General features: G+C 42.2%; 2 protein-coding genes across 6 annotated transcripts in view; both read right to left on the minus strand.

The window, feature by feature from the left end:
• LOC132898492 (guanylate-binding protein 1-like) overlaps positions 1-7,915 on the minus strand; it is a 53,098-nt gene extending 45,183 nt beyond the window's left edge. For 3 of the 4 annotated variants that reach the window (XM_060940147.1, XM_060940146.1, XM_060940148.1), the window contains exon 1: positions 7,801-7,914. Coding sequence is in view for 1 of the 4 variants with exons in the window: in XM_060940152.1 (XP_060796135.1) it covers positions 646-723; positions 833-1,022 (268 nt within the window). In the remaining 3 variants the exon portion in view is untranslated. Of the gene's footprint in view, positions 1-645; positions 724-832; positions 1,023-7,800 lie in introns of all 4 variants that reach the window. The other variant, XM_060940152.1, reaches the window with a different exon arrangement.
• A 5,286-nt stretch (positions 7,916-13,201) lies between these two features.
• kif5bb (kinesin family member 5B, b) overlaps positions 13,202-24,972 on the minus strand; it is a 36,074-nt gene continuing 24,303 nt past the window's right edge. For both annotated transcript variants that reach the window (XM_060940145.1, XM_060940144.1), the window contains exons 19-26: positions 24,144-24,253; positions 23,947-24,048; positions 23,745-23,805; positions 23,575-23,646; positions 20,724-20,828; positions 20,175-20,391; positions 15,686-15,817; positions 13,202-15,593 (exon numbers count right to left, since the gene is read on the minus strand). In XM_060940145.1, coding sequence (XP_060796128.1) covers positions 15,690-15,817; positions 20,175-20,391; positions 20,724-20,828; positions 23,575-23,646; positions 23,745-23,805; positions 23,947-24,048; positions 24,144-24,253 — 795 coding nt within the window. In that variant the 3' untranslated portion in view covers positions 13,202-15,593; positions 15,686-15,689. The remainder of the gene's footprint in view (positions 15,594-15,685; positions 15,818-20,174; positions 20,392-20,723; positions 20,829-23,574; positions 23,647-23,744; positions 23,806-23,946; positions 24,049-24,143; positions 24,254-24,972) is intronic.

The raw sequence follows: 24,972 nt of genomic DNA on the forward strand, positions 1-24,972 counted from the left end.
GGGTTGAAGAGGTTTAACAGGACTTTTGTTCAGGCATAAGCAATGTGAAAGTGAGGGGGATATTTACTCCCTCTTGCCTGTCCCTCGCGGATGCGGGTTGGGGGGGGTGGTGTGACTATCATGCATAGTATGAGGCGCACATATATGATGTGAGCGGAAGAAAAGGCGTCCCTCGGGCTTCAGGTATAAATGTCTACTGGAAAAGCAACGAACGGCTATTTTACAGTACAAACAATGATGGAGGAACAGTTGTCCTTGGCCACTGAAGCTCTTTTTCTTGCTATGAGAGACCACATGGAGCTGATAGGCTAAGTAATTTTGGTCAGTGGTTTCTGCTGCAACGCTCCCTAGATGAAGAACTCCAACAGAGTTTTGGGACAAAAAATGGCAGAGGCGCCGGCAGCAACATGAGGAAAAATCGAAAGAGGATGAAAGAGCAACGAGACTTGCCCTGGCCTCATGAATATGGACAACGTAAAGGAAATGTATAAGGCGGACAGACCACATGGAGCGGTCTTTTGGTCTAATGTTCTGAAAACTTTTGACTTATGTTATATTAGATATGAATGGGAGTCAATGGAAGGTCCCCACAAGGATAGAAATGTAAGAGAGAGAGAGAGAGAGAGAGAGTGTGTGTATAAACACCTGGTTTCCTGGGGTGAGGTACACACCACATCCATATTCCTTTGGTTGTGGACTCGATGGTGCCGCCCAGGGCAAAGCCTGAGGGGTCAAGAGAAGCATCTATTACACACCAGGAGCTCAGTTCTCACACACACCTGTGTTTTATCGCATGTCCATCAGATATGCCCGTGTGTGTGTGTGTTGCTACCTGTCTGTTTCCCGGCCAGGCGGTTCATGAGGTAGGACTTCCCCGTGCGGTAGAGCCCCACCACGGCCACCACCACCACTGGCTGCTGGATCTGCTCCAGGATCTGCAGCGCCCCCTGCTGGACAGCCATTTCCCCATCTGGCCCATTGTCCACCAGACAAACTGGCTCCTTCATATCTACTGATGACATCTTTCACACACACATGCAGGCAGGCAGGCAGGCAGGCAGGCAAAAGAGGGACAAAGAATGACAAAGGGAAAAGAAGGGTGAGAGAGAGAGAGTGTGTCTGCGTGTGTGTGTGTGTGTGTGAGAGAGAGAGAGAGAGCGAGAGAGAGACGGAAGAAGGGGGTGCAAGAAAGAAAGAGAGAGAGAGAGAGAACCAGAGCATACAGTACACACCTATGATTGGTGCCAACAGCATGGAGTATATGACTCACCTCTGGAGTTAAAGCCTTCACTTACTTACTCACACACACACACACACACACACACACACGCGCACACCCGGGCAGCTGTGGCTTACAGAGTTGGTCTTTAGACCAGAGGATTGCAGGTTCAACCCCCACCCTAACCAGCTGAAGTGCCCTTGAGCAAGTCCTTGCTCCAGGTTGTAACCAATACCCTGTAATAACTGTAAATCGCTTTGGATAAAAACCTTTCTGTATTGAGAAAGTCCCAAATTGACTTGTAGTTAAAAACTTGCTTGTAATGCAAGTTTACTTCAGGTGGTCAACCCGTGGTATTTTAGGTTTAGTGGTGTTAGTAATTGTTTTTTTAAATACATCACCTCACCATACAGGAATAGTAAATTACATTCTCAGTACAGGAACAGTAAATAACATTATCATGCAGTAAAAGCATCTCGGAACAGATACTAACTTCTTGAAGGATGATAGACATGACCCTTGTCTAGCGGCTACTGGTAACTCGTTCCACCATTGAGGAACAATTACAGAGAACAGCTTAGACTGGGTGTGTTTTGTGTAGACAGGAGGTATGGTTAGACGGTTGTTGTTGGAAGAGCGTAACGTTCTGGTAGGGGCATATGGCTTCAGTAAGGTATTCAGTTAGGCCGGGGGAGTTCCTGAGGTAGTTTTGTAGGCGAGTGTTAGGGCCAGTGCAAATCGATAAATAGAGGGGAAACATGGGCCCTCTTTGGTTGAGTGAATATCAGACGGGCTGCCACATTCTAGACCATTTGCAGTGATTTTATTGCATAAGCAGGTAGGCCCACCAGGAGAGAGTTGCAGTAGTACCCCGCGTAGAGCATGGTGTAAGATCAGCCATTGCCCATTCTTCTCTCAGAGGAAATATTAGTTCAACCATTACATATGCATTACATTACACTTAGCTGATGCTTACACTTATTACATGATATTGGTTACAGCCTGGAGTAGTGTGCCTTGCTCAAGAACACTGCTCAATGACACTTCAGCCACGGCGGGGCGGGGTTTGAACATACAACCCTCTTATCTAAAGACCAACTGTCTAACTACTAGACCATGGCGACCACGCTAACCATGAAAGCTTATCAAATACGTTTTGCTGTAATAGTAACAGGACACTGCAATTTGGTATGAGGATTTGCCACAAATATGCCTTTAACGCGTAGTTGTGGCAAGAAATGTTCATCTTACCCTGCTCTAGCCATGTAATAGTTCATCTTACCCTGCTCTAGCCATGTAATAGTTCATCTTACCCTGCTCTAGCCATGTAATAGTTTGAGTTGTATTACTTTAAGCAGACATTGTTTGTTCATTCTTGTGATTTTGTAAAGATCAGACCATATTTTATGACCAATTTAGGTGGAAATGGAAGAAATTCCAAAGGATGTAGGCTACTTTCCTTCCCACTGTATGGGACATTGAGTGTTTACTCTCCAGCATTACAACGGGAAAACGCCCCATTTCCTGAAAATCAGCCCTGTGCCGCATCAGCCCTATAGTGTTTAAAAGACAGCGCATTGAGCACAAGGACTCACTTTCGGTTTCCGTACAGGCCATGGTAATCTCTTGTCTGGACTACTCCCACGCTCTCCTGGCGGGCCTACCTGCTTGTGCAATAAAACCACTGCAAATGGTCCAGAATGCCGCAGCCCGTCTGATATTCTCTCAACCAAGAGGGCCCATGTTAACCCTCTATTTATCGATCTGCACTGGTTACTGGTGGCAGCTTGGGTTAAGCACAAAGCCCTAACTCTTGCCTATAAAACTACCTCAGGAACTACCCTGGCCTATCTGAATACCTTACTGAAGCCATATGCCCCTACCAGGACGTTGCACTCACCAACAAGAACTGCCAAGCCATATCTCCTGTCCACACAAAACACTCCCAGTCCAAGCTGTTCTCTGTACTTGTCCCTCAAAGGTGGAATGAGCAACCACCAGCCACTAGAAAAGGGTCATTGCTATCATCCTTCAAGAAGTTAATAAGAAATCTGTTCGGTAATAGAATAGAATAGAAAGCCTTTATTGTCATTATACAAGTACAATTAGATACCTTTACAGCATGATAATGTAATTCACTGTTCCTGTATTGAGAATGCCATTTACTATTCCTTTGATGCTGTAATGTATTTATTACAAAAAAAAAAAAAAACACGCTTGGCTTGTATTCTCTCTACTCCTATTGTTTGTTGTATGCTACTGTTTATGTCCTCTATTGTAAGTCGCTTTGGGTTTAAAAAGCGTTTGCCAAATGCAACGTAGGCTAATGTAATGTTTGAGCAGTATTAAGCAGACACTGATCATTCTTCTGATCTTGTAAAGATCAGATCATTTTATGGCAAATTTAGGCAGAAATGTAAGAAAATGTAATGTAATGTTTGAGCAGTATTAAGCAGACACTGATCATTCTTCTGATTTTATAAAGATCAGATCATTTTATGGCAAATTTAGGCAGAAATGTAAGAAATTCCAAAGGATGTACTTTTCTTCCCACTGTATGGGACATTGAGTATTTACTCTCCAGCATTACAACAGGAAAACGACCCATTTCCTGGAAATCAGCCGCATCAGCACTAGTGTTTAAAAGACGGCGCATTGAGCACAAGCAGTGTTGGCAGATTGGGCGGTTTTCCGCCCAATTTGGGCTGCTTTTGCCAACAACTGGCGGTTTTTTAATATTGTGAAAACTGCACAACAAACCGTTATTTTATGGTTTAAAAACAATACAAATACAAAATTCAGTATACATCACTCACTCGTATTATGGTCATTGCAGTGAGTTATTCAGTCGCTATAACAACGTGACGTCACATCAACAAACTAGCATAGTGCGCCGACGCAGAAGCCTGGCCCGCGCTCTCTCAACTCTGGTGTCCTAGTCATTCTAGGCTCTGTGCTGGTATTCTGGTAGCGAAATAGTCATCATGCCGAAGTGGGGAAAATATAAAAAACTTTACAGGAAGGAATGGGAGACCGACCCTGAATTAAAAACCTGAGCAGAAATGGATGGACATCCGCTACCTTCAAACCTCCCCGGCAGTTGTTGGGGAGATTTGATTCATCCATGTATTAGCCAGCTGACCTGGCTTCAAGTAACTGTGCATAGTTCTAAAAGTTCTTCAAATCAAATCAAGTTCTTCAAATGAAAGACGCTGATTCTGTGTAAAGGTAAGATGATTTTTATTATTTACGCCATGACCTTTGTTAATTGCGTCCACTGTTTTAATGCATTTACTGACTGGCTTAAAATAACTTTTCACGGCGTTGTGTGCGCTTGATCCATGTTAGCTGTCATACTGTAGACCAGGGGTGCCCACAATATTTTGATGCGCGAGCTACTTTTAAAATGACCATGTTAATATGATCTACTCGGACTAGGTTGTTACCACTACTAGGCCTACTATGACTACTAGTACTGCTACTACTACTACTACTAATAATAATAATAATAATAACAATAATGACACTTGTTTTGATTTATAAACATTCATATGCAATTTGTTTAATAATATGCAAACATGCATACAAAAAGGTGACGGAAGTTTACATTCAAATTATGTTAAATGCATAAGCTTTGTAGTACTCCTAAACGTATTTTTGTTCAAATCACTGTTAACTTTTATAAACCGCAAACTACTAATATGTAAACATGAAACAAGCCCACTGTAAAAAAAAAAAAAAGGGGCTATGTTTAGAAAAAAAAAGTTAAATGCATCCAGACAGGCATTGTAAACCCCAAAACAATTTTGTTCACATCAATTGACTTTTGCATAGCCTGCTAGACAGAGATTTGACATTTACAACAATTTTATATAAAAACATTTTTCCTTTTTATATTTTTTTCCTTCTTTCTTTTCTTTTTTTTTTTTACCGTGGAACTTAGCAACAGCACAACTTTAATACATAGCATACTGATGTAGGCCCTAAATCAGATCTTAATCCGATGATGATCGGCACTGGAGGGAGTCAGAGAGGGCTGCATAGTCCGGACAGTAGCTGCTGGTAGCGAGCCTCAAGCAGGCCTCGAGATGATCGTCGGACAGACTGGAGCGGTATTTGGACTTAATGATCTTCATATGCGAAAAGGCCGACTTGCACAAATAAGTGGAGCCGAACAATGCGGTTAAGGAGGTGGCACATTGCCGCATGTTCGGGTACTTCGCCTCCGTGAGTAAATTCCAAAACGGCCCATGCGCCCTGGACTTCAACTCGATGTCAGATTTCAGCATCTCGTCTTCCACGGCAGACGTGTTCAGCTGAAACAGTGCCGCAACTTTTGAGGCGAGGGAATCCACCTCAGTATCTTCCCCGAATGGGTGGCACATGAATGTAGCTGGTGGCTCGAGCAAAGCAAAGTCTTGAAATCGCTTCTCAAACTCTGACTGGAGAATTTCAATCTGCTCAGTGTAGCGCGCACTGTTAAGTTGCGCAAACTCCCCCCCTTGGGGACTACGACCTTTTTAAGCGAATGCGATGTAGTCAACCATTTATCATGTCCCAGATCAAGCCGCCATTTTTCCACAAATTTGCAGAATTTTTTGACAAATTCTGAATAAAGTATTCACATCAAAGATTTAGTTTTATCTGTATTATTTCTTTCATCATTTTATTTCAAATTAAAACCAACATCACCATTCAAAACCATATAGTTTATTGAGTGTGAGTATATTTATGGCCCTTTTCCACTACCCTTTTTCAGCTCACTTCAGCTCGCTTCAGCTCACTTCAGCCCGACACGGCTCGCGTTTCGACTACCAAAAACCAGCACGACTCAGCTCGTTTCAGCCCTGCTTAGCCCCTAAAACTCGCACCGTTTTGGAGTGGGGCTGAAGCGAGCCAAACCGTGCCGACTGAGGTTGGGGGCGTGAGCAGACACTCCCCTGTGCACTGATTGGTGAGGAGTATGCCCACACACGCCCCGCGAGCGCGCTGGGATCTGTAAACACCGCAAACCCGGAAGAAGAATAATTATGAATTACGAGAATTTCTGAAGCCTTATGCGCCTCGCCTCATCTATACGCTCTTGCCAGTATCTGTCCGCGTTGTCGGTGACAACAAGCCACAGCACCAAGACCAGCAACACTAACGACTCCATGTCCTCCATGTTTATTGTTTACTATTCGGGTCGTGAGACTACCGCTTAAAAGATCACTGAATCAGTGACATACAGAGCATCGTGGACGAGTTCGCGGAGCGCAAGGCTCGTCGTATGCCCTTCAAATAATGTGCGCAGTAGGCTATTGATGTTTTATTATGAGCCGTGTACAGTATGTCGCCGAATGTTTTTTTTGTTTCTGAGTTACATGTTCGTTTGAAGGACTTAATGTACAAAATAACATAGTTGCACCCCGGAGTGTTGAAATTGGTAAACACAGTGCATTCAGTGAGGTTTGCACCGCCCTCCTTTTATTTCTGACTCTTCCTGTCACCGTTGCAACCTCTGAGCGCTCATTCGTATGCCCTTCAAATAATGTGCGCAGTATAGGCTATTGATGTTTTATTATGAGCCATGTACAGTATCCTAATGTTTTTTGTTTCTGAGTTACATGTTCGTTTGAAGGACTTGATGTACTAAATAACATAGTTGCACCCGGTAGTGTTGAAATTGGTAAACACCGCAGTTGCGGACATTTTGTAGCCTAAAATGATGTTATGATAAGCTTTAATAAAGGGCCCGGTCATTTGCCCCGCCCCCGGCCCGGCTCTGACTTGTTCCGCCACTGATGTCACTGTTTGCGCTGCTTAACGACATCACCTGACGTCCACCCACTTTCGCTAACTCCACCCAATGTGTCCACCCACTTCCAGCCAGCACGGTTCAGCGCGGTTGTAGTCGAAATGCAACTCCAACAGCCCCGCTCAGCCCGGCTCAGCTCGACACGGCTCGGCTCAGCCGCGTTTGTAGTGGAAAAGCGGCATTAGTGGGGTTCCCCCACAGTACCCAGTTTCTGAGACAGACCCAGATATACAAGGGTGGCTGGAGCAACTGGTTTAAAGGGTAAAGAGATTTAATTCATCAGTTGATTCAGGTAAAAGATCCAGAGCCAAAGCTGCCTGAGCTGGTGTGAAAACCGCAATGGCGAAGAGTTAATGATGTATAAACGCAGCTCCTGTCCTGACACTGGACTACCTGCCTTCACCACCATTAACCGAGAAACTTTGCTCCGGTATCGTCGATAAATATCGACTCATCCCCTCAGCACTCTACAGACTCTGATAAACACAGCTCGTTGTTTCAACAACAAACAACAACAATTCTCTGTTAAATTTGCACCACAGAAACGAACCTGTATATATTTACACACAAAAAAATATCATACCCTTCTACATTTAAACCCATTTTCTGTATTTAAATGAAGTGTACAGTTACACAGCAGGTTGGCTTTTTCCCTCAGCTGTGGTTGCTGGTTAGCCGCAGCGGTGCAACCCACCACCAACAACAATATAACTCTGGATTTATCCAACAAAATCGCATTTAAACAAAAAAAACAAGGCCCGGAGAACCCCTGTACAGGACTGACCTTGTGCCCAGGGACTCGGTGCTGCCAGGTCGGCCTGCCCGTCCAGGAAAAGCCGAGCTAAACTTTAAAACGCTGTCCTGACCGCCTGTACCTCACAATGCGCGCGCCCGTGTTCCTGCGCGCCTTCACTCCCAATCCGCTGCTCTGAAGCCAATGCGCGTATCCGTGTCACTGCGCGTGCTCGTATTCCGCACCCTGTATCTTCTGGAGCAGTGTTCATTTACATCACCGTTCCGCTCTTCACCCCATGACGAACATGGCATCAGTGCCAGCGACAGTGCAGTGACTGTTCAAGCAGTGAGAGGGGGTTGCATCACAAATCAATACATTTCAGAAATAATACACGTGTGTAAAATGTTCTCCATCATGATCAGACCCATCTCCAAACTGGATCTGAGCAAGACAGGCTGCAGTAGGGCAAAGGAGAAGAATAAAATATAAACTTTGCAGATATACAGTTAACACAAGTGGATTACGAAGGTGGAATTACATGTGTAAGTATTGCACAGATAGTATTACCAGTATTACCTGGGTGTAGTATTGTACGGGTAGTATTACCAGTATTACCTGGGTGTAGTATTGCACGGGTAGTATTACCAGTATTACCTGGGTGTAGTATTGCACGGGTAGTGTTACCAGTATTACCTGGGTGTAGTATTGCACAGGTAGTGTTACCAGTATTACCTGGGTGTAAGTATTGCACGGATAGTATTATCAGTATTACCTGGGTGTAGTATTGCACGGGTAGTGTTACCAGTATTACCTGGGTGTAAGTATTGCACAGATAGTATTACCAGTATTACCTGGGTGTAAGTATTGCATGGGTAGTATTACGAGTATTACCTGGGTGTAAGTATTGCACAGATAGCATTACCAGTATTACCTGGGTGTAAGTAGTGCACAGATAGTATTACCAGTATTACCTGGGTGTAAGTATTGCACGGGTAGTATTACCAGCATGACCTGGGTGTAGTATTGTACAGGTAATATTACCAGTATTACCTGGGTGTAAGTATTGCACAGATAGTATTACCAGTATTACCTGGGTGTAAGTAGTGCACAGATAGTATTACCAGTATTACCTGGGTGTAGTTTTGTACAGGTAGTATTACCTGGGTGTAAGTATTGCGTGGGTAGTATTACCAGTATTACCTGGGTGTAAGTATTGCACAGATAGTATTACCAGTATTACCTGGGTGCAAGTATTGCACGGGTAGAATTACCAGTATTACCTGGGTGTAGTATTGTACGGGTAGTATTACCAGTATTACCTGGGTGTAGTATTGCACGGGTAGTATTACCAGTATTACTTGGGTGTAGTATTGCATGGGTAGTATTACCAGTATTACCTGGGTGTAAGTGTTGCGCAGATAGTATTACCAGTATTACCTGGGTGTAGTATTGTACAGGTAGTATTACCAGTATTACCTGGATGTAAGTATTGCACGGGTAGTATTACCAGTATTGCCTGGGTGTAGTATTGCACGGGTAGTATTACCTGGGTGTAACTATTGCACAGATAGTATTACCAGTATTACCTTGGTGTAAGTATTGCACAGATAGTATTACCAGTATTACCTGGGTGTAAGTATTGCACGGGTAGTATTACCAGTATTACCTGGGTGTAAGTATTGCACGGGTAGTGTTACCAGGGTGTAAGTATTGCATGGGTAGTATTACCTGGGTGTAGTTTTGTACAGGTAGTATGACCTGGGTGTAAGTATTGCACAGATAGTATTACCAGTATTACCTGGATGTAAGTATTGCACGGGTAGTATTACCTGGGTGTAAGTATTGCACAGATAGTATTACCAGTATTACCTGGGTGTAAGTATTGCACAGATAGTATTACCAGTATTACCTGGGTGTAGTATTGCACGGGTAGTGTTACCAGTATTACCTGGGTGTAAGTATTGCACAGATAGTATTACCAGTATTACCTGGGTATAAGTATTGCACGGGTAGTATTACCAGTATTACCTGGGTGTAAGTATTGCACGGGTAGTATTATGAGTATTACCTGGGTGTAGTATTGTACAGGTAGTATTACCAGTATTACCTGGATGTAAGTATTGCACAGGTAGTATTACCAGTATTACCTGGGTGTAAGTATTGCATGGGTAGTATTACCAGTATTACCTGGGTGTAAGTATTGCATGGGTAGTATTACCTGGGTGTAAGTATTGCACAGGTAGTATTACCAGTATTACCTGGATGTAAGTATTGCACGGGTAGTATTGCCAGTATTGCCTGGGTGTAGTATTGCACGGGTAGTATTACCTGAGTGTAAGTATTGCACAGATAGTATTACCAGTATTACCTGGGTGTAAGTATTGCACAGATAGTATTACCAGTATTACCTGGGTGTAAGTATTGCACGGGTAGTGTTACCAGGGTGTAAGTATTGCACGGGTAGTATTACCTGGGTGTAGTTTTGTGCAGGTAGTATTACCTGGGTGTAAGTATTGCACAGATAGTATTACCAGTATTACCTGGATGTAAGTATTGCACAGATAATATTACCAGTATTACCTGGGTGTAGTATTACACGGGTAGTATTACCAGTATTACCTGGGTGTAAGTATTGCACAGATAGTATTACCAGTATTACCTGGGTGTAAGTATTGCACGGGTAGTATTACCAGTATTACCTGGGTGTAAGTATTGCACAGATAGTATTACCAGTATTACCTGGGTGTAAGTATTGCACGGGTAGTATTATGAGTATTACCTGGGTGTAAGTATTGCACGGGTAGTATTGCCAGTATTACCTGGGTGTAGTATTGTACGGGTAGTATTACCAGCATTACCTGGGTGTAAGTATTGCACGGGTAGTATTGCCAGTATTACCTGGGTGTAGTATTGTACGGGTAGCATTACCAGCATTACCTGGGTGTAGTATTGCACGGGTAGTATTACCAGTATTACTTGGGTGTAGTATTGCACGGCTAGTATTACCAGTATTACCTGGGTGTGAGTATTGCACAGATAGTATTACCAGTATTACCTGGGTGTAGTATTGCACGGGTAATATTACCAGTATTGCCTGGGTGTCGTATTGCACGGGTAGTGTTACCAGTATTACCTGGGTGTAAGTATTGCACAGATAGTATTACCAGTATTACCTGGGTTTAAGTATTGCACAGATAGTATTACCAGTATTACCTGGGTGTAAGTATTGCACGAGTAGTATTACCAGGGTGTAAGTATTGCATGGGTAATATTACCAGTATTACCTGCTGTAAGTATTGCACGGGTAGTACTACCTGGGTGTAGTTTTGTACAGGTAGTATTACCTGGGTGTAAATATTGCACAGATAGTATTACCAGTATTACCTGGGTGTAAGTATTGGACAGATAGTATTACCAGTATTACCTGGGTGTAAGTATTGCACTGGTAGTATTACCTGGGTGTAAGTATTGCATGGGTAATATTACCAGTATTACCTGCTGTAAGTATTGCACGGGTAGTACTACCTGGGTGTAGTTTTGTACAGGTAGTATTACCTGGGTGTAAATATTGCACAGATAGTATTACCAGTATTACCTGGGTGTAAGTATTGGACAGATAGTATTACCAGTATTACCTGGGTGTAAGTATTGCACAGGTAGTATTACCAGCATTACCTGGGTATAAGTATTGCACGCGCAGTATTACCAGTATTACCTGGGTGTAAGTATTGCATGGGTAGTATTACCAGTATTACCTGGGTGTAAGTATTGCACAGATAGTATTACCAGTATTACCTGGGTGTAGTTTTGTACAGGTAGTATTACCTGGGTGTAAGTATTGCGCGGGTAGTATTACCTGGGTGTAAGTATTGCACAGATAGTATTACCAGTATTACCTGGGTGTAAGTATTGCACGGGTAGTGTTACCAGTATTACCTGGGTGTAGTATTGCACAGGTAGCATTACCAGTATTACCTGGGTGTAAGTATTGCACAGGTAGTATTACCTGGGTGTAGTATTGCACGGGTAGTGTTACCTGGGTGTAAGTATTGCACGGATAGTATTACCAGTATTACCTGGGTGTAGTATTGCACGGATAGTATTACCAGTATTACCTGGGTGTAGTTTTGTACAGGTAGTATTACCTGGGTGTAAGTATTGCGCAGGTAGTATTACCTGGGCGTAAGTATTGCACGGGTAGTGTTACCAGCATTACCTGGTTGTAGTATTGCGCAGGTAGCATTACCAGTATTACCTGGGTGTAGTATTGCACAGGTAGCATTACCAGTATTACCTGGGTGTAAGTATTGCACAGGTAGTATTACCTGGGTGTAGTATTGCACGGGTAGTGTTACCTGGGTGTAAGTATTGCACGGATAGTATTACCAGTATTACCTGGGTGTAATATTGCACGGATAGTATTACCAGTATTACCTGGGTGTAGTATTGCATAGATAGTATTACCAGTATTGCCTGGGTGTAGTATTGCACAGGTAGTATTACCAGGGTGTAAGTATTGCACGGGTGGTATTACCTGGGTGTAGTATTGTACAGGTAGTATTACCAGTATTACCTGGGTGTAGTATTGCACAGGTAGTATTACCTGGGTGTACTATTACACCCAGGTAATACTGGTATTATGTGCAATTCCACCTTCGTAATACACTTATGTTAACTGTATATCTGCCAACCTGCAAATTTAATTTTTTTAATCTCTAAATTTGTAGTTTCTCTCATTCATATACATCTCCTTTGTGTACTTTTGCACTACTCCTTCACTGCCTTATCTTTTTCTCTTTATATATTTTGCGACTCCAACAATGCAAATTTCCCCTTGTGGGATAATAAAAGGCTATCTTTTATCTTAAATGGGTTCTTGGAGAATATGCAAAATGGTTGAAGGCAGTCACAAAGGTAATGGATGGGTGTACAAGATCTGAAATAATATTCAGCAAGGTCAGAAAGGGAGCAGTGCGCACACAGTTTATCCTTGCCAGGATCACAATGTATCCAGAGAGTCTTTTCGTAACCCTGGATGGAACATCAGTCCATTCCAGAGATGTAAACTTACTCCCTAATAGTTATTGCTACATGATTAATGAAGTGTGAATCTTGATTTGGTATAAATAAATGCCTTCAAGCTTTAGCACTTAGCTGTATAGAGTAAAATTCTGTTGCAATGCCCTTATAGTCAATTTCAGAACTGGATCAGTCCACATTTCTAATGAGTGAACTAGAACAAGCAAGCAGTCATGTCAGGGTACCATGGAGATGTGTGGGAGAACCTGTGGATTAATACTGCCACCATCTGTTCATTTAATGCCAAGGATTTTCAGCAGCACTGAGGACAGGACTGTACCAATTTAAAAAGAAAGTTCTGTAAAATGTCACAAAGCCGTAAAAATCAGTTACGCTCAATGTAACACTATAAATAAAAATCAGAAAACCATTTGCCATTAATTTTAATTTTATTTCATGTCAAGGGGTGAAAACCTGCCCTACAGTAAGCATTCAGAAGAAATATACAGTTCAGTCCAGTTTATGACTCTGCACAACTCGGGAGAGCTGAGTGTAGACACACCAAGATCCCTCTCCATCATCACAGGTTCTGTTATTTAAACTACAATGCAGATTCAAGACAAAATGGTCTCTGTAAGCAAAAATGTTCAAAAAACAAAAAAAACCTTACAAAACTCAAAAGAAAAAAAATCTAAATCATCTAATCAAGTTGACATGAGACGCTTTAACTCGGATTACAATAAGTGAGGCGATCAACTGAGATGGAACATTTAAAGTGCTTTCAAAAAGTACAGAGGGAAATGGAACAAAACCAGGCCAGTCATGTCTGTTTACGTTATCCTTAATCTCTCACATCAATATTCTGTAAAATTAATTATGCCTGATCCATATTGCACAAAAATTCATATCTATCAGTTATTCAGCCATCACCCTGCTTGGTATAGCAACCAAAATTTACAAGGAGTAATAAGATGTAGGTGAAAAGGTCATCAGAAAGAAAACCTGACCGTGGAAGCCAAGAGGGGAGAAGAAAAAAAAAAGTATTAAAAAAAGAAACAAACAAAATTCCCATCTCTATATTAAAACATCAATAAATAAAACATCCACCTGCAAATACAATGAAAACATGGTAAATAACTATTAAATAGACCCTATTGTAAATTCAGCTAGGCCATAAAACGCTGCAACGTCATGCTGAGTCCTAGAACTGGACAAGAGAAAAGTTATCAAAAGATAATGATCAAATCTAGATTTCTAACTGCAATCACAAAGGCAACAAAACTCTTCAAACAGTGGTGGGTATGAAACATTTAACTGCTTTCGGTTTTATTAAATGTGCAAGCCAAACACGATGGCTACATTTAATCACAATAAATACTCATGAGCAAAGCATGATGAAAGCTTAGTGCCAGATTTATGAAAGCGTTTAGTCCGTACAATCTGCAACGGCAGATTTCAGAATAACAGTCAATGACCACCGATGCTCAGTGACTGAAAATCTGCAAAGAATATCGACTGGCCATGGTCACTGATGAAGCATTTGCAAAATGGTCAGGGTTGAATATTATTTCAAACATGGCACAGGCTTGTTTAGAGATCAACAAACCAGGGACTAGTTGTTTAGAATAAACTTTGCCCATTTCTGCAGATGTTGCATCTGTACCAAGATACAGAGAACAGCTGCTGTTAAGCTAAGTAAGACCACAACGCCAACATTCTCTATATTGCTTATTATGGGTGAAATGAACATGATCACTGACTAAAAGGAGAGATTAAAATAGCCCAACACCACTTCCTTATTGGGGAATTCAATTCAAAACCCATCAGAGGTAAAATGTCTAAATCTATTAGTTAAAATGCTACCGCATTTCTTCACATAGCCACATTATATTAGATCACAGGCTGAACTAATGAAAGGCTATAAGGCAGTACTCCCAATCAATAGCGTCAACCGATGAGTAGCGATTTGTTAAACCCATCAATTTTAAAAACAGCAGTGTCGAACATAACAGGTGACCTTCCATTTACAGACCGAGCGCACATTTCATAATGCTGATATCACCATCAGTTAATGATGCACATTTACTACGATGTTTTTGTACAGTGCTTGAAAGTAACATATGGAGTGTCTCCAATCAGCAGCTTTGAGTTCTCTTAAAACCTTCATTTTTCTTCCACTTTCTTTATTCCTTTTTTATAAACATGACCATTGTAAGGCCCCAAGAACCCCAGTGCACAAAAACAGGTTCTGTGTTCATGTACTCTCACTGTAGTGTTTAAATTATCCATTCAAGTGAATTAGTTTATTGGAAACTGCTCAGTGGAAGCAATCAAGAACAAAGTCACTCTCTCCAAAACAGTTAAAAACAAGTCGCTATGATGCATACATGAATAAGCTTGGAGGATGCAGTAGCTGGGTTTCTTTTGACCCTTTTTTTTGGAAGTTAATTTCCCATTTATTCCTGCCTTTTTTAATCTTTATAATTTTTTTGATGATACATTCCGCTTGGCACAGTGAGGGCTAAAAATCTAATGCAATTAAGAGTGAAGTTACAAGGTACTTACAGAGCAGTGATTGCACTCATTTTTGTCCTATTTCTTTCTTTCTTTTTTTTTGGTGTGTGTTTAAACAGGGAAATGGGACCTCTAAACATATGACCAGAGAGGACAACTGTACAGCCAAATGTAGGAATATTTCATACATATATATACTTATATTCAAATATATATATAGTTTAAAGTGTTAGGCCTGTTGAACTGTCCAGTGTTGGAAGGCCAGCTCAGTTCTTCTGACTTCATCTAGACTTGCAGACTTCAAAATGCTACAAAAACAAAGTGCAGATTATCAGCATGAAACTTATAACCAAGTAGAAATCAATCACGAAGTGACAAAATACAAAACCGGATAACTTACATTTTTACTGTTTGGCTCCGCCTCCTCCTCGGATGACCCCTGGCTGGTTATTGAAGAGTCCCACCCCTGAGCGGTTGATGTTAGGGTGGGTGGGAGAAGCCACAGGTGGCTGGCCTGGTCTGATGGGTTTGGCTTGATAGAAAAACAATACATGTGTTAAGAAGGTCAGAAAACCATAATTCGCTATACCAAAAAAAAAAAGCCCCAACCGCTTTTAAGTAATAGATGATCCAAAAACAAAATGAACACAATTTATGCTCCTGGCATAAATGCAGTTGATCATCCATCAGCCGATCAAGCATTTAAAAAAAAAAAATTTAAACACCAGTAATAAAGTGCTTAGCTACTAGTTCAGCAAACAACTGCCTCAAATTAAACTGTTTTTCCCAGCAACACCATTTGTACATACACTGCTTTATTAAATATCAATCACCACTAAAAGGAACAACGTTGTGCTGGAATGACTGAACAGAGAGCTTTCACGCTGTAGACAAAATCATTTTGCACATCACGTGGTAGTGTCAACATTAGCATGACGACATGGAGTGCTTGAGTCCAGCCAACAGCTCCCCCCCCCCCAGCCTATTTATCTGATTATTAAAAGGGCGTTAATGGTCTATGTACATTTAATCATTCTATTTACATGTCAGTAACAAGAAATGGACAATTTTTGTTTTGTGTTCTTTCTTTGCAAGTCAAAAAAAAAAAAAGTAACTGTAAACAAAACCAGGATTCCATTTTTCTGACGCCTGTGGTAGCCACTGATAGCAAGCGTAATTTACTGAGCAGCTCAAGCAGAGAAAACTGCAATCTAAAACTATGGAGTAAATGCCAAACCTCTCAAAAGAAGTAGATACCAATGTGATGCAAAATCACATACAGGAGACCGTTTTTGGAGCAGCAGGTAATAATGGCCCTTTCAGCTGATAACCATCACAAGTAAATTTAAGCCCTGTGGGAAACACTGGTCATTCTCTCACTCCATACGGTATGTGGTGGTTTGCATTTAATGCATTTTAGCAAAAATTATCAAACACTATTGAATAAATTTTATTACTACTACTATTGAAGTGCCCATCTCCATCAGTCCCCCCTCAGGCCTATATTCAATCCTGACTTGTATACATTAGTACATACAGTGGTGCTTGAAAGTTTATGAATCCTTTAGAATTTTCTATATTTCTGCATAAATATGACCTAAAACTATCAGAATTTCATACAAGCCCTAAAAGTAGATAAAGAGAATCCAGTTAAACAAATGAGACAAAAATATTACACTTGCTCATTTATTTATTGAGGAAAATGATCTAGTATTACGGGTGGCACGGTGGTGTAGTGGTTAGCGCTGTCGCCTCACAGCAAGAAGGTCCGGGTTCGAGCCCCATGGCCGGCGAGGGCCTTTCTGTGCGGAGTTTGCATGTTCTCCCCGTGTCCGCGTGGGTTTCCTCTGGATGCTCCGGTTTCCCCCACAGTCCAAAGACATGCAGGTTAGGTTAACTGGTGACTCTAAATTGACCGTAGGTGTGAATGTGAGTGTGAATGGTTGTCTGTGTCTATGTGTCAGCCCTGTGATGACCTGGCGACTTGTCCAGGGTGTACCCCGCCTTTCGCCCGTAGTCAGCTGGGATAGGCTCCAGCTTGCCTGCGACCCTGTAGAACAGGATAAAGCGGCTACAGATAATGAGATGAGATCCAGTATTACATATGTGAGTGGGAAAAGTATGTGAACCTCTAGGATTAGCAGTTAATTTGAAGGTGAAATTAGAGTCAGGTGTTTGTCATCCCATTGACTGAAATCAGGTGTGAGTGGGCACCCTGTTTTATTTAAAGAACAAGGATCTATCAATCAAAGTCTGATCTTCACAACACATGTTTGTGGAAGTGTATCATGGCACGAACAAAGGAGATTTCTGAGGACCTCAAAAAGCATTATTGATGCTCATCAGGCTGGAAAAGGTTACAAAACCATCTCTAAAGAGTTTGAACTCCACCAATCCACAGACAGACAGATTGTGTACAAATGGAGGAAATTCAAGACCATTGTTACCCTCCCCAGGAGTGGTCGACCAACAAAAGATCACTCCAGCAAGGCGTGTAATAGTCTGCGAGGTCACAAAGGACCCCAGGGTAACTTCTAAGCAACTGAAGGCCTCTCTCACATTGGCTAATGTTCATGAGTCCACCATCAGAACACTGAACAACAATGGTGTGCATGGCAGGGTTGCAAGGAGAAAGCCACTCTTCTCCAAAAAGAACATTGCTGCTCATCTGCAGTTTGCGCTAAAGATCACGTAGACAAGCCAGAAGGCTACTGGAAAAATGTTTTGTGGATGGATGAGACCAAAATAGAACTTTTTGGTTTAAATGAGAAGCGTTATGTTTGGAGAAAGGAAAACACTGCATTCCAGCATAAGAACCTTATCCCATCTGTGAAACATGGTGGTGGGTAATATCATGGTTTGGGCCTGTTTTGCTGCATCTGGGCCAGGACGGCTTGCCATCATTGATGGAACAATGAATTCTGAATTGTACCAGCGAATTCTAAAGGAAGATGTCAGGACATCTGCACATGAACTGAATCTCAAGAGAAGGTGGGTCATGCAGCAAGATAACGACCCCAAGCACACAAGTCATTCTACCAAAGAATGGTTAAAGAAGAATAAAAATTAATGTTTTGGAATGGCCAAGTCAAAGTCCTGACCTTAATCCAATCGAAATTTTGTGGAAGGACCTGAAGCGAGCAGTTCATGTGAGGAAACCCACCAACATCCCAGAGTTGAAGCTGTTCTACACAGAGGAATGGGCTAAAATTCCTCCAAGCCAGTGTGCAGGACTGATCAACAGTTACCGGAAACGTTTAGTTGCAGTTATTACTGCACAAGGGGGTCACACCAGATACAGGGATGTGATTTGGGGCTGGTGAAATTATCTGAAAATTTTAGCTGGGGGGCTGGGGGCCGTAGGCCCCCAGCTGGTCCAGGGCAGCAGCCTGGTGGGGGGACAAGGGGGGAAGCCCCCCGAAGCTCCTGGGTTCTGGGGTTTTCTGACTTAAAAATTGTACTAAAATGGCAAGCAAACACACAAGAAAAAACTTGTCATGATTAACAAATTCAAGCCAATTTAATGTCAACATGCAACTCTGACACTCTCGCTCACACACACTCTCGCTCACTCTCTCACCCCCCCCCCCCCCCCCCAAAAGAACCAGTGCGAGCAGGGCCCGCTAGCCCCCCGCCTTGTGACGTAATTCGCCCCGAGGCGAGCCGCGGTTTTTCTCCAACCATTCCCAGCGGAACTTTTTTTTCACTATTCTGTCGATTTCTTTAACTCGATTTGCATCTTTACGCTCGATCACGGAAGCTGCCATCTTTCAACTCTTTGTTTGAAGCGAGCTTACGTACAGCTATCTAACAAGCGCGTTCATTGGTTGTTACAGAGCGATGAGCCAATCACGTACCTCGTTTCATCTCAATGACGTAATTGCATAAATGACGTAATTACGTCAATGAGATGAAACGAGGTACGTGATTGGCTCATCGCTCTGTAACAACCAATGAACGCGCTTGTTAGATAGCTGTACGTAAGCTTGCTTCAAACAAAGAGTTGAAAGATGGCAGCCTCCGTGATCGAGGCGTAAAGATGCAAATCTGAAGCTGCCATCTTTCAAACAAAGTCGGAACGAATAGGATACGAATGTGGATGAGGGAAAAATTGGAAAAAAATTTTCTTCAAGTTTTGAGGTGAAAAAAGCGGAATTCCGCGAATTCGCGGAAAAATCACATCCCTGCAGATACTGAAAGCAAAGGTTCACATGCTTTTGCCACTCACAGATATGTAATATTGGATCATTTTCCTCAATAAATAAATGACCAAGTATAATATTTTTGTCTCATTTGTTTGACTGGGTTCTCTTTATCTACTTTTAGGACTTGTGTGAAAATCTGTTGATGTTTTCGGTCATATTTATGCAGAATTACAGAAAACTCTAAAGGGTGCACAAACTTTCAAGCACCACTATGTGAATCACTTCCAACATATAATTCCCCCTATTAACTTGGTGCCCCATTTCCTAAATCCATTTTGTGTGGAATGATACGAATAACTGTACATCTGGTGGAGCTAAAAAAGGATTGAATGCCCTCTAGTGGATGTTTGTAATTTAACCTTTCCCAAGAGCCAGAGAAATTGAGAAAACTGAAAGTAATAAGTTACACGTCCAGTACATATATTTATTTATTTCTCCCCCCAGCAGTTGTGTTCTGCATCATAATTCATTTCATGTTAAACCTGCCTTCCGGCAAACATTACCAAATATTTTGGAATGATATTCCTGAGGAAGAAATAAGCACACTTCTTTGAGATTAGTGATGAGGCTTGAGAAGTGCCAATGCTTTATGCATGCAGTTCTCTCAAAGCTAATTTAACACTTGCTCCAAGTTCTCCTTTGTTAGAAACATTATCCTTATAGTTAAAGTAGTACTGTGTGTACCGATCTGTGCTGAGTGTCCTCTGCGAGCCATGTTCTTCGCTCTGACAGCCTCTTTAATGCGGTCCACCTCCTGTTGATAGCGCTTGCGGTCGCGTGCTGCGTTCTCTTTGGCCTCCTTCAGCGCGGACTCCAGAGCCTTCACGCGTTCAGCAGTCGCACGCAGACGCTTCTCCAGCTTGGGCAGCTCACAGCGCAGATCTGCATTATCACGAACCAACTACATACACACAGTCACAGAGAAAGAATAACGAACGAAACGGTTCGTCTCAGGCAACCTTTACATTTAAGGAGAAGAGACAGAGGAGGGTGTTTTAAATAAGCTCTTTCACAAATCACTCTACATAGATTCTTCCAGCAAGGTAGCATGAGATACATACAGGTTTATGAATATACATTTGTAATGTGCAGTGTTAAAATATTTTAAAGTTAAATGTGCAATAACATTTTTCTTAAATGATTGAATAGTTGTGATTAATAAACATGGAACATTCTGATATCCATTATTGTGCAGCCCTACTATGAGATGGGTGTATGCGCTCATGCATGTACCTGTTTATGGACTTTAGTGAGCTGTTCCAGATTGTTCTCCAGGAAGGAGATCTTTTGTTTCTGAGCTGCGCTGCCACCAGTGTCATCAGAGTCCATCTCAGCACTCTGTAAAAGGAGGAGGAATCAAAATTACGCAGATTAATACATTAAGCATTTATCCCACTTAAGGCCAATTTATGCTGACAATCCAGTCCTCGCAGATGGCGTGGCAGATAGCGTCTGCGAAGCCCTCTCCCCTTCGCAGACGCTCTGCGCGCACCTCCCAAAAATTGTGACCACCGCAGACAGTGTCGCAGACAAGAGGGCTCCGATTGGTCCACTCTACATCCGCTGTACACGCACTTCCGCTTCCTTACTTTCCCAGTTTGGTTTGTTTTCACGACCGCCATTTTTAACACGAGCGAAGATGGAGCAGCACGAAGAGCGGTTGATCGAGGAAGTATGTACATCTATACGACTCCAGTTCTAGTCATTATAAGCACAATTATAAGTAACCGGAGGATAAACACTCCACTAACCACACCCACCAACTACTCCTAGCGACTTCGCGCCCCCTTGCGTTGTGGTGGTGAACAACATCGCGCACGCCTATACACACCTATACTCCCCCCTCAACGATAAATTACAACTGTCTGCGAAAAGCTATCTGCGAAAGCCTTGTCGCAAAAGCATGCAGAGCCCTTTAGAGCTGGGCGATAAATCGATTAATTTGAATTTACAGTTAAGGACAATGTGTTATGAAAATCGGTTTTCTCTCAGTTTTAACTTCCGCCACCGATGCTCCCCTCTGCACATGTGCAATAACGGACCGGGCACTGACACGATAGCCCTCCTCCCGTGCGCTTGCCATAGACACACACAAACATGGCAGAGATTGGGGGAAAGCCGCAACTTGTGCCCAAGAAAGGAGTAACTTTCTCCGTGACCTGGAATTGGTACGGTTTTGCGGCGTCGGATGCAGACCAAACAAGTCCTCGTTGTAAGGTGTGTTTGAAAACGGTCGCTTCCAAAGGAAGCAGCACGACAAATTTAAGGGGTTGGCATAAACAGAAGCATGCAGCGGAGCGGGAGAAGTGCTGCTCCCAGCCGAATGAAAACAGCCGCAGCACGAGCACACCATCCACAGTAAAGCAAGCAACCGTCCCGGACACATTTTCGAACTGTGTGCCTTATGATCAGAATGGGGCGCGGTGGAAGGCAATCACAGATGCTATCGCGATGTTTATTGCAAAAGACATGGTGCCCATACATACGGTGGCAAAGTCAGGATTTTTTTTCCTATTTTGTCAGTTTTATCAAAAAGGACGTAATTTTATTTATTTTTTTGAGGGGGCATTTATTTTTTTTTTTTTTGAAGTTTGAGGGTGCATTGTGTCAGTTTGAAATGAAGCTATGTTGGAGAAAGCTTTCTAAAAGTTACTGTATGTTCTCACTGTTTACAATGGCATGGTCTGCCATCTCACCTACAAGCTTGCTTGTTTTTTGGCTTCTGGTTGCACTTTAACCCCAAAGGGGAAATTTAAGTGAAAACAAAATAAAGGTAAAACTTTTGAACCATTTCTTTGCATCCGTAGTTTGATTTTCTCTGTGTGTGTGTGTGTGTGTGTGTGTGTGTGTGTGTGTGTGTGTGTGTGTGTGTTGGGGGGGGGAATTAAAATCAAAAATTTGATTTTTTGTGAAAAAATTCGAAGATTATTTTTTTTAGGCCATATCACCCAGCTCTAATCCCACTAGATATATCTACAGTATATTAATATTGTTAAAAACACACTTTAGAGCGAGTAATGCGCTCCAGTATTAGCGGTTTAGTGTTACTGTAAAAGAGTAGGATATGTACATTCATATGACCCAACACTGATTTCACCAAACACACTTAAAGGGGTACCAAATATAATATATACAGTTGCTGATGTGACAAAGTAACGTATTCTTAAGTATTCTATCAAATTTATGTACTAGAAAACAACGAAATATCTTGGTAATTGTAAATATAATACTTTATACGCTAAACCGCACAAGAGTCGCCATTTTTAAAAGACCGTGACATCAGCGTTACCCACTGCACTAGCGGAACTCTCCGAAATAGAGAGAAGCGTGTAATCATGGTGTCGGGCGCATCAAGTGAAAGCGACAGCTCTGTCGAATCGTACGAAGAGATCCCGCAAGACACACTGCAAGCAGGCTATGGCTTAGAAGGGTACCAGTTTGAACCTAGGAGAGGTACTGTCGACTCCGGTGATGAAATAAGAGAAGAAAGCTCGGATGACGGCGAGGATGAGACTGATGCTGACCATGGGCATGGCGAGCGTGGGGCAGAGCGTCTGCGTGCAGGTGACACGGCGTGGTGCTCGTGTGGAAAATGTAACGTGGAGTTGCTCACGAGTCCAGCAAAATTTATTTGCTGCAATGAGATAGGCGCCACCCGTGGACTTGCGAAATCGTCGCAAGAGGCAGAAACTGGTATTTCACACGTGCTATTCCCAACCTCAATGAGCCAACACAACTGGACACATACATACGTCATGAGTGTTACGCAGAGAAAATGAACGTGCATTCCGATTGGATAAAATCAATATCATGGCGGGCTGTTCAAACTGCCGAAATAGTTTGCTCGAGCTACTTTCAAAACACTATAACTTTCCAACCTTAGAACAAAAAACTTTTGCAAGTCTTGAATAAGGTTCGTTAATGTGTTTTATTGTTATATTTACTCTATATATTGCCCTCTGTTCCCCTTTAAGTGCACGAGGCTGTCTTTTACATACATCTGTGCAAAATTTGTCGAAAAATCCCTTGCAGGTTCCCAAACAAACTATAAATTGGAGAGAAAAAAAAATAATTCCGTTTTCACCTTCTTGACCCGGGTTGCCAAGTCCTGCACAAATAATTTCCGCAGGTTATGGAGAGTCTGCAGCTCTTTAGCCTGGAGAGAATAATGGAAAAAGTAGACTGAGCACACACACACACACCACCCTCATATATAACCTGAAATTCTCACATCAATGAAAAGAAATAACTCACAACTGTCTCCTCCAGGCCCTTGAGGTCTTGTCTGGCCTGCTCCCTTCTGTCCTGCATAACTCTGCTCTCACACACACACAGGCCATGAAAGATTGTACTCAAAACACCATCAATAGCACGGATAAAAATAAATTAGCTTCTACACAAAGGAAGGCAACATTCAAAACCCCAATCAGATGACTGGTGTGTGACGAGCACATACGTAAGCTCATGCAGCTTGCGGCTCTTTTCCTGGTCCATAGATTTGAGCTTCTCATGTTCCACCCGGAGACGCTCCTGTTCCAGCATGATCTTCTGGTTCATACTGTATACAAAACACAGACAGAACGCGAGAGGATTAGAATATGACAAGGGTTTGTAATCCATTTTTATTCATCTGTAGGACACTGGGTGTCTTACTCCTGTAGTTCAGTAATGAGTTTCTCCTTAATCTCAAGTTCATCTCTCAGGCTGCTAAGCTGCTTCTGATGAGCCTCCCTGTGGTTCTGGATCTGCTGCTCCACCGCAGCCTAAACACACACATTATACCTCCTTTTATTATTGACATCCAAACACCATCACTTTCATATAAATAACATCTGGCATCAAAAAGCATCAACAAATGAGATTTAGATGTTGAGCAGCAAGATTTATGTTTGCCTTATAATGTAAACTGAAATTAGCAAAGGATTAGGAGAAAGCATGATTAGCTGATCAACATGCGCTCTGAAAATAACATGGAAAATGGCAGTTAAGCCCAATCACACCTGATTGGAGCACATGTTGCTGCAATTTGGGGGTGGGGTTGTTTCACGGCACAATATACTGTAGTACCAGACACTTGCAGAATCGATGTTCAGGTGCCCTGAAGCTATTCTGGTGCCTCATGGTGGCCCCAAACCATGTTTATTTCTTTAATCTGTCAATCTTTATACAGCTCTTTAGTACAAATACGGAGGTGATTATAGGAAATAGCATGTGCTGAATGGTCAAGAGATTCTGACCATTTCTCGAGCATCACCTCAACAAAAGGGCAGCCAATCTTTTCGTCACCGTAAGTGAGGAAGAATTACAAATTATGAAAGAAATTGCTGTTTCTAAAAGCACTAAAGATGCTATGAGGTTCGGTTTAAAAACTATTCAAAGATAAGGTGGAATTGTGATTTATTTTATCCATTTCAAAACAAAATATTTTACGTGACTCACATACAGAAACGACCAGGCCTGTGAGCATTACATATGCATGCTG

The sequence above is a fragment of the Neoarius graeffei genome, chromosome 14, assembly GCF_027579695.1.
Source record: "Neoarius graeffei isolate fNeoGra1 chromosome 14, fNeoGra1.pri, whole genome shotgun sequence".
NCBI classification, from domain to species: Eukaryota; Metazoa; Chordata; class Actinopteri; order Siluriformes; family Ariidae; genus Neoarius; species Neoarius graeffei.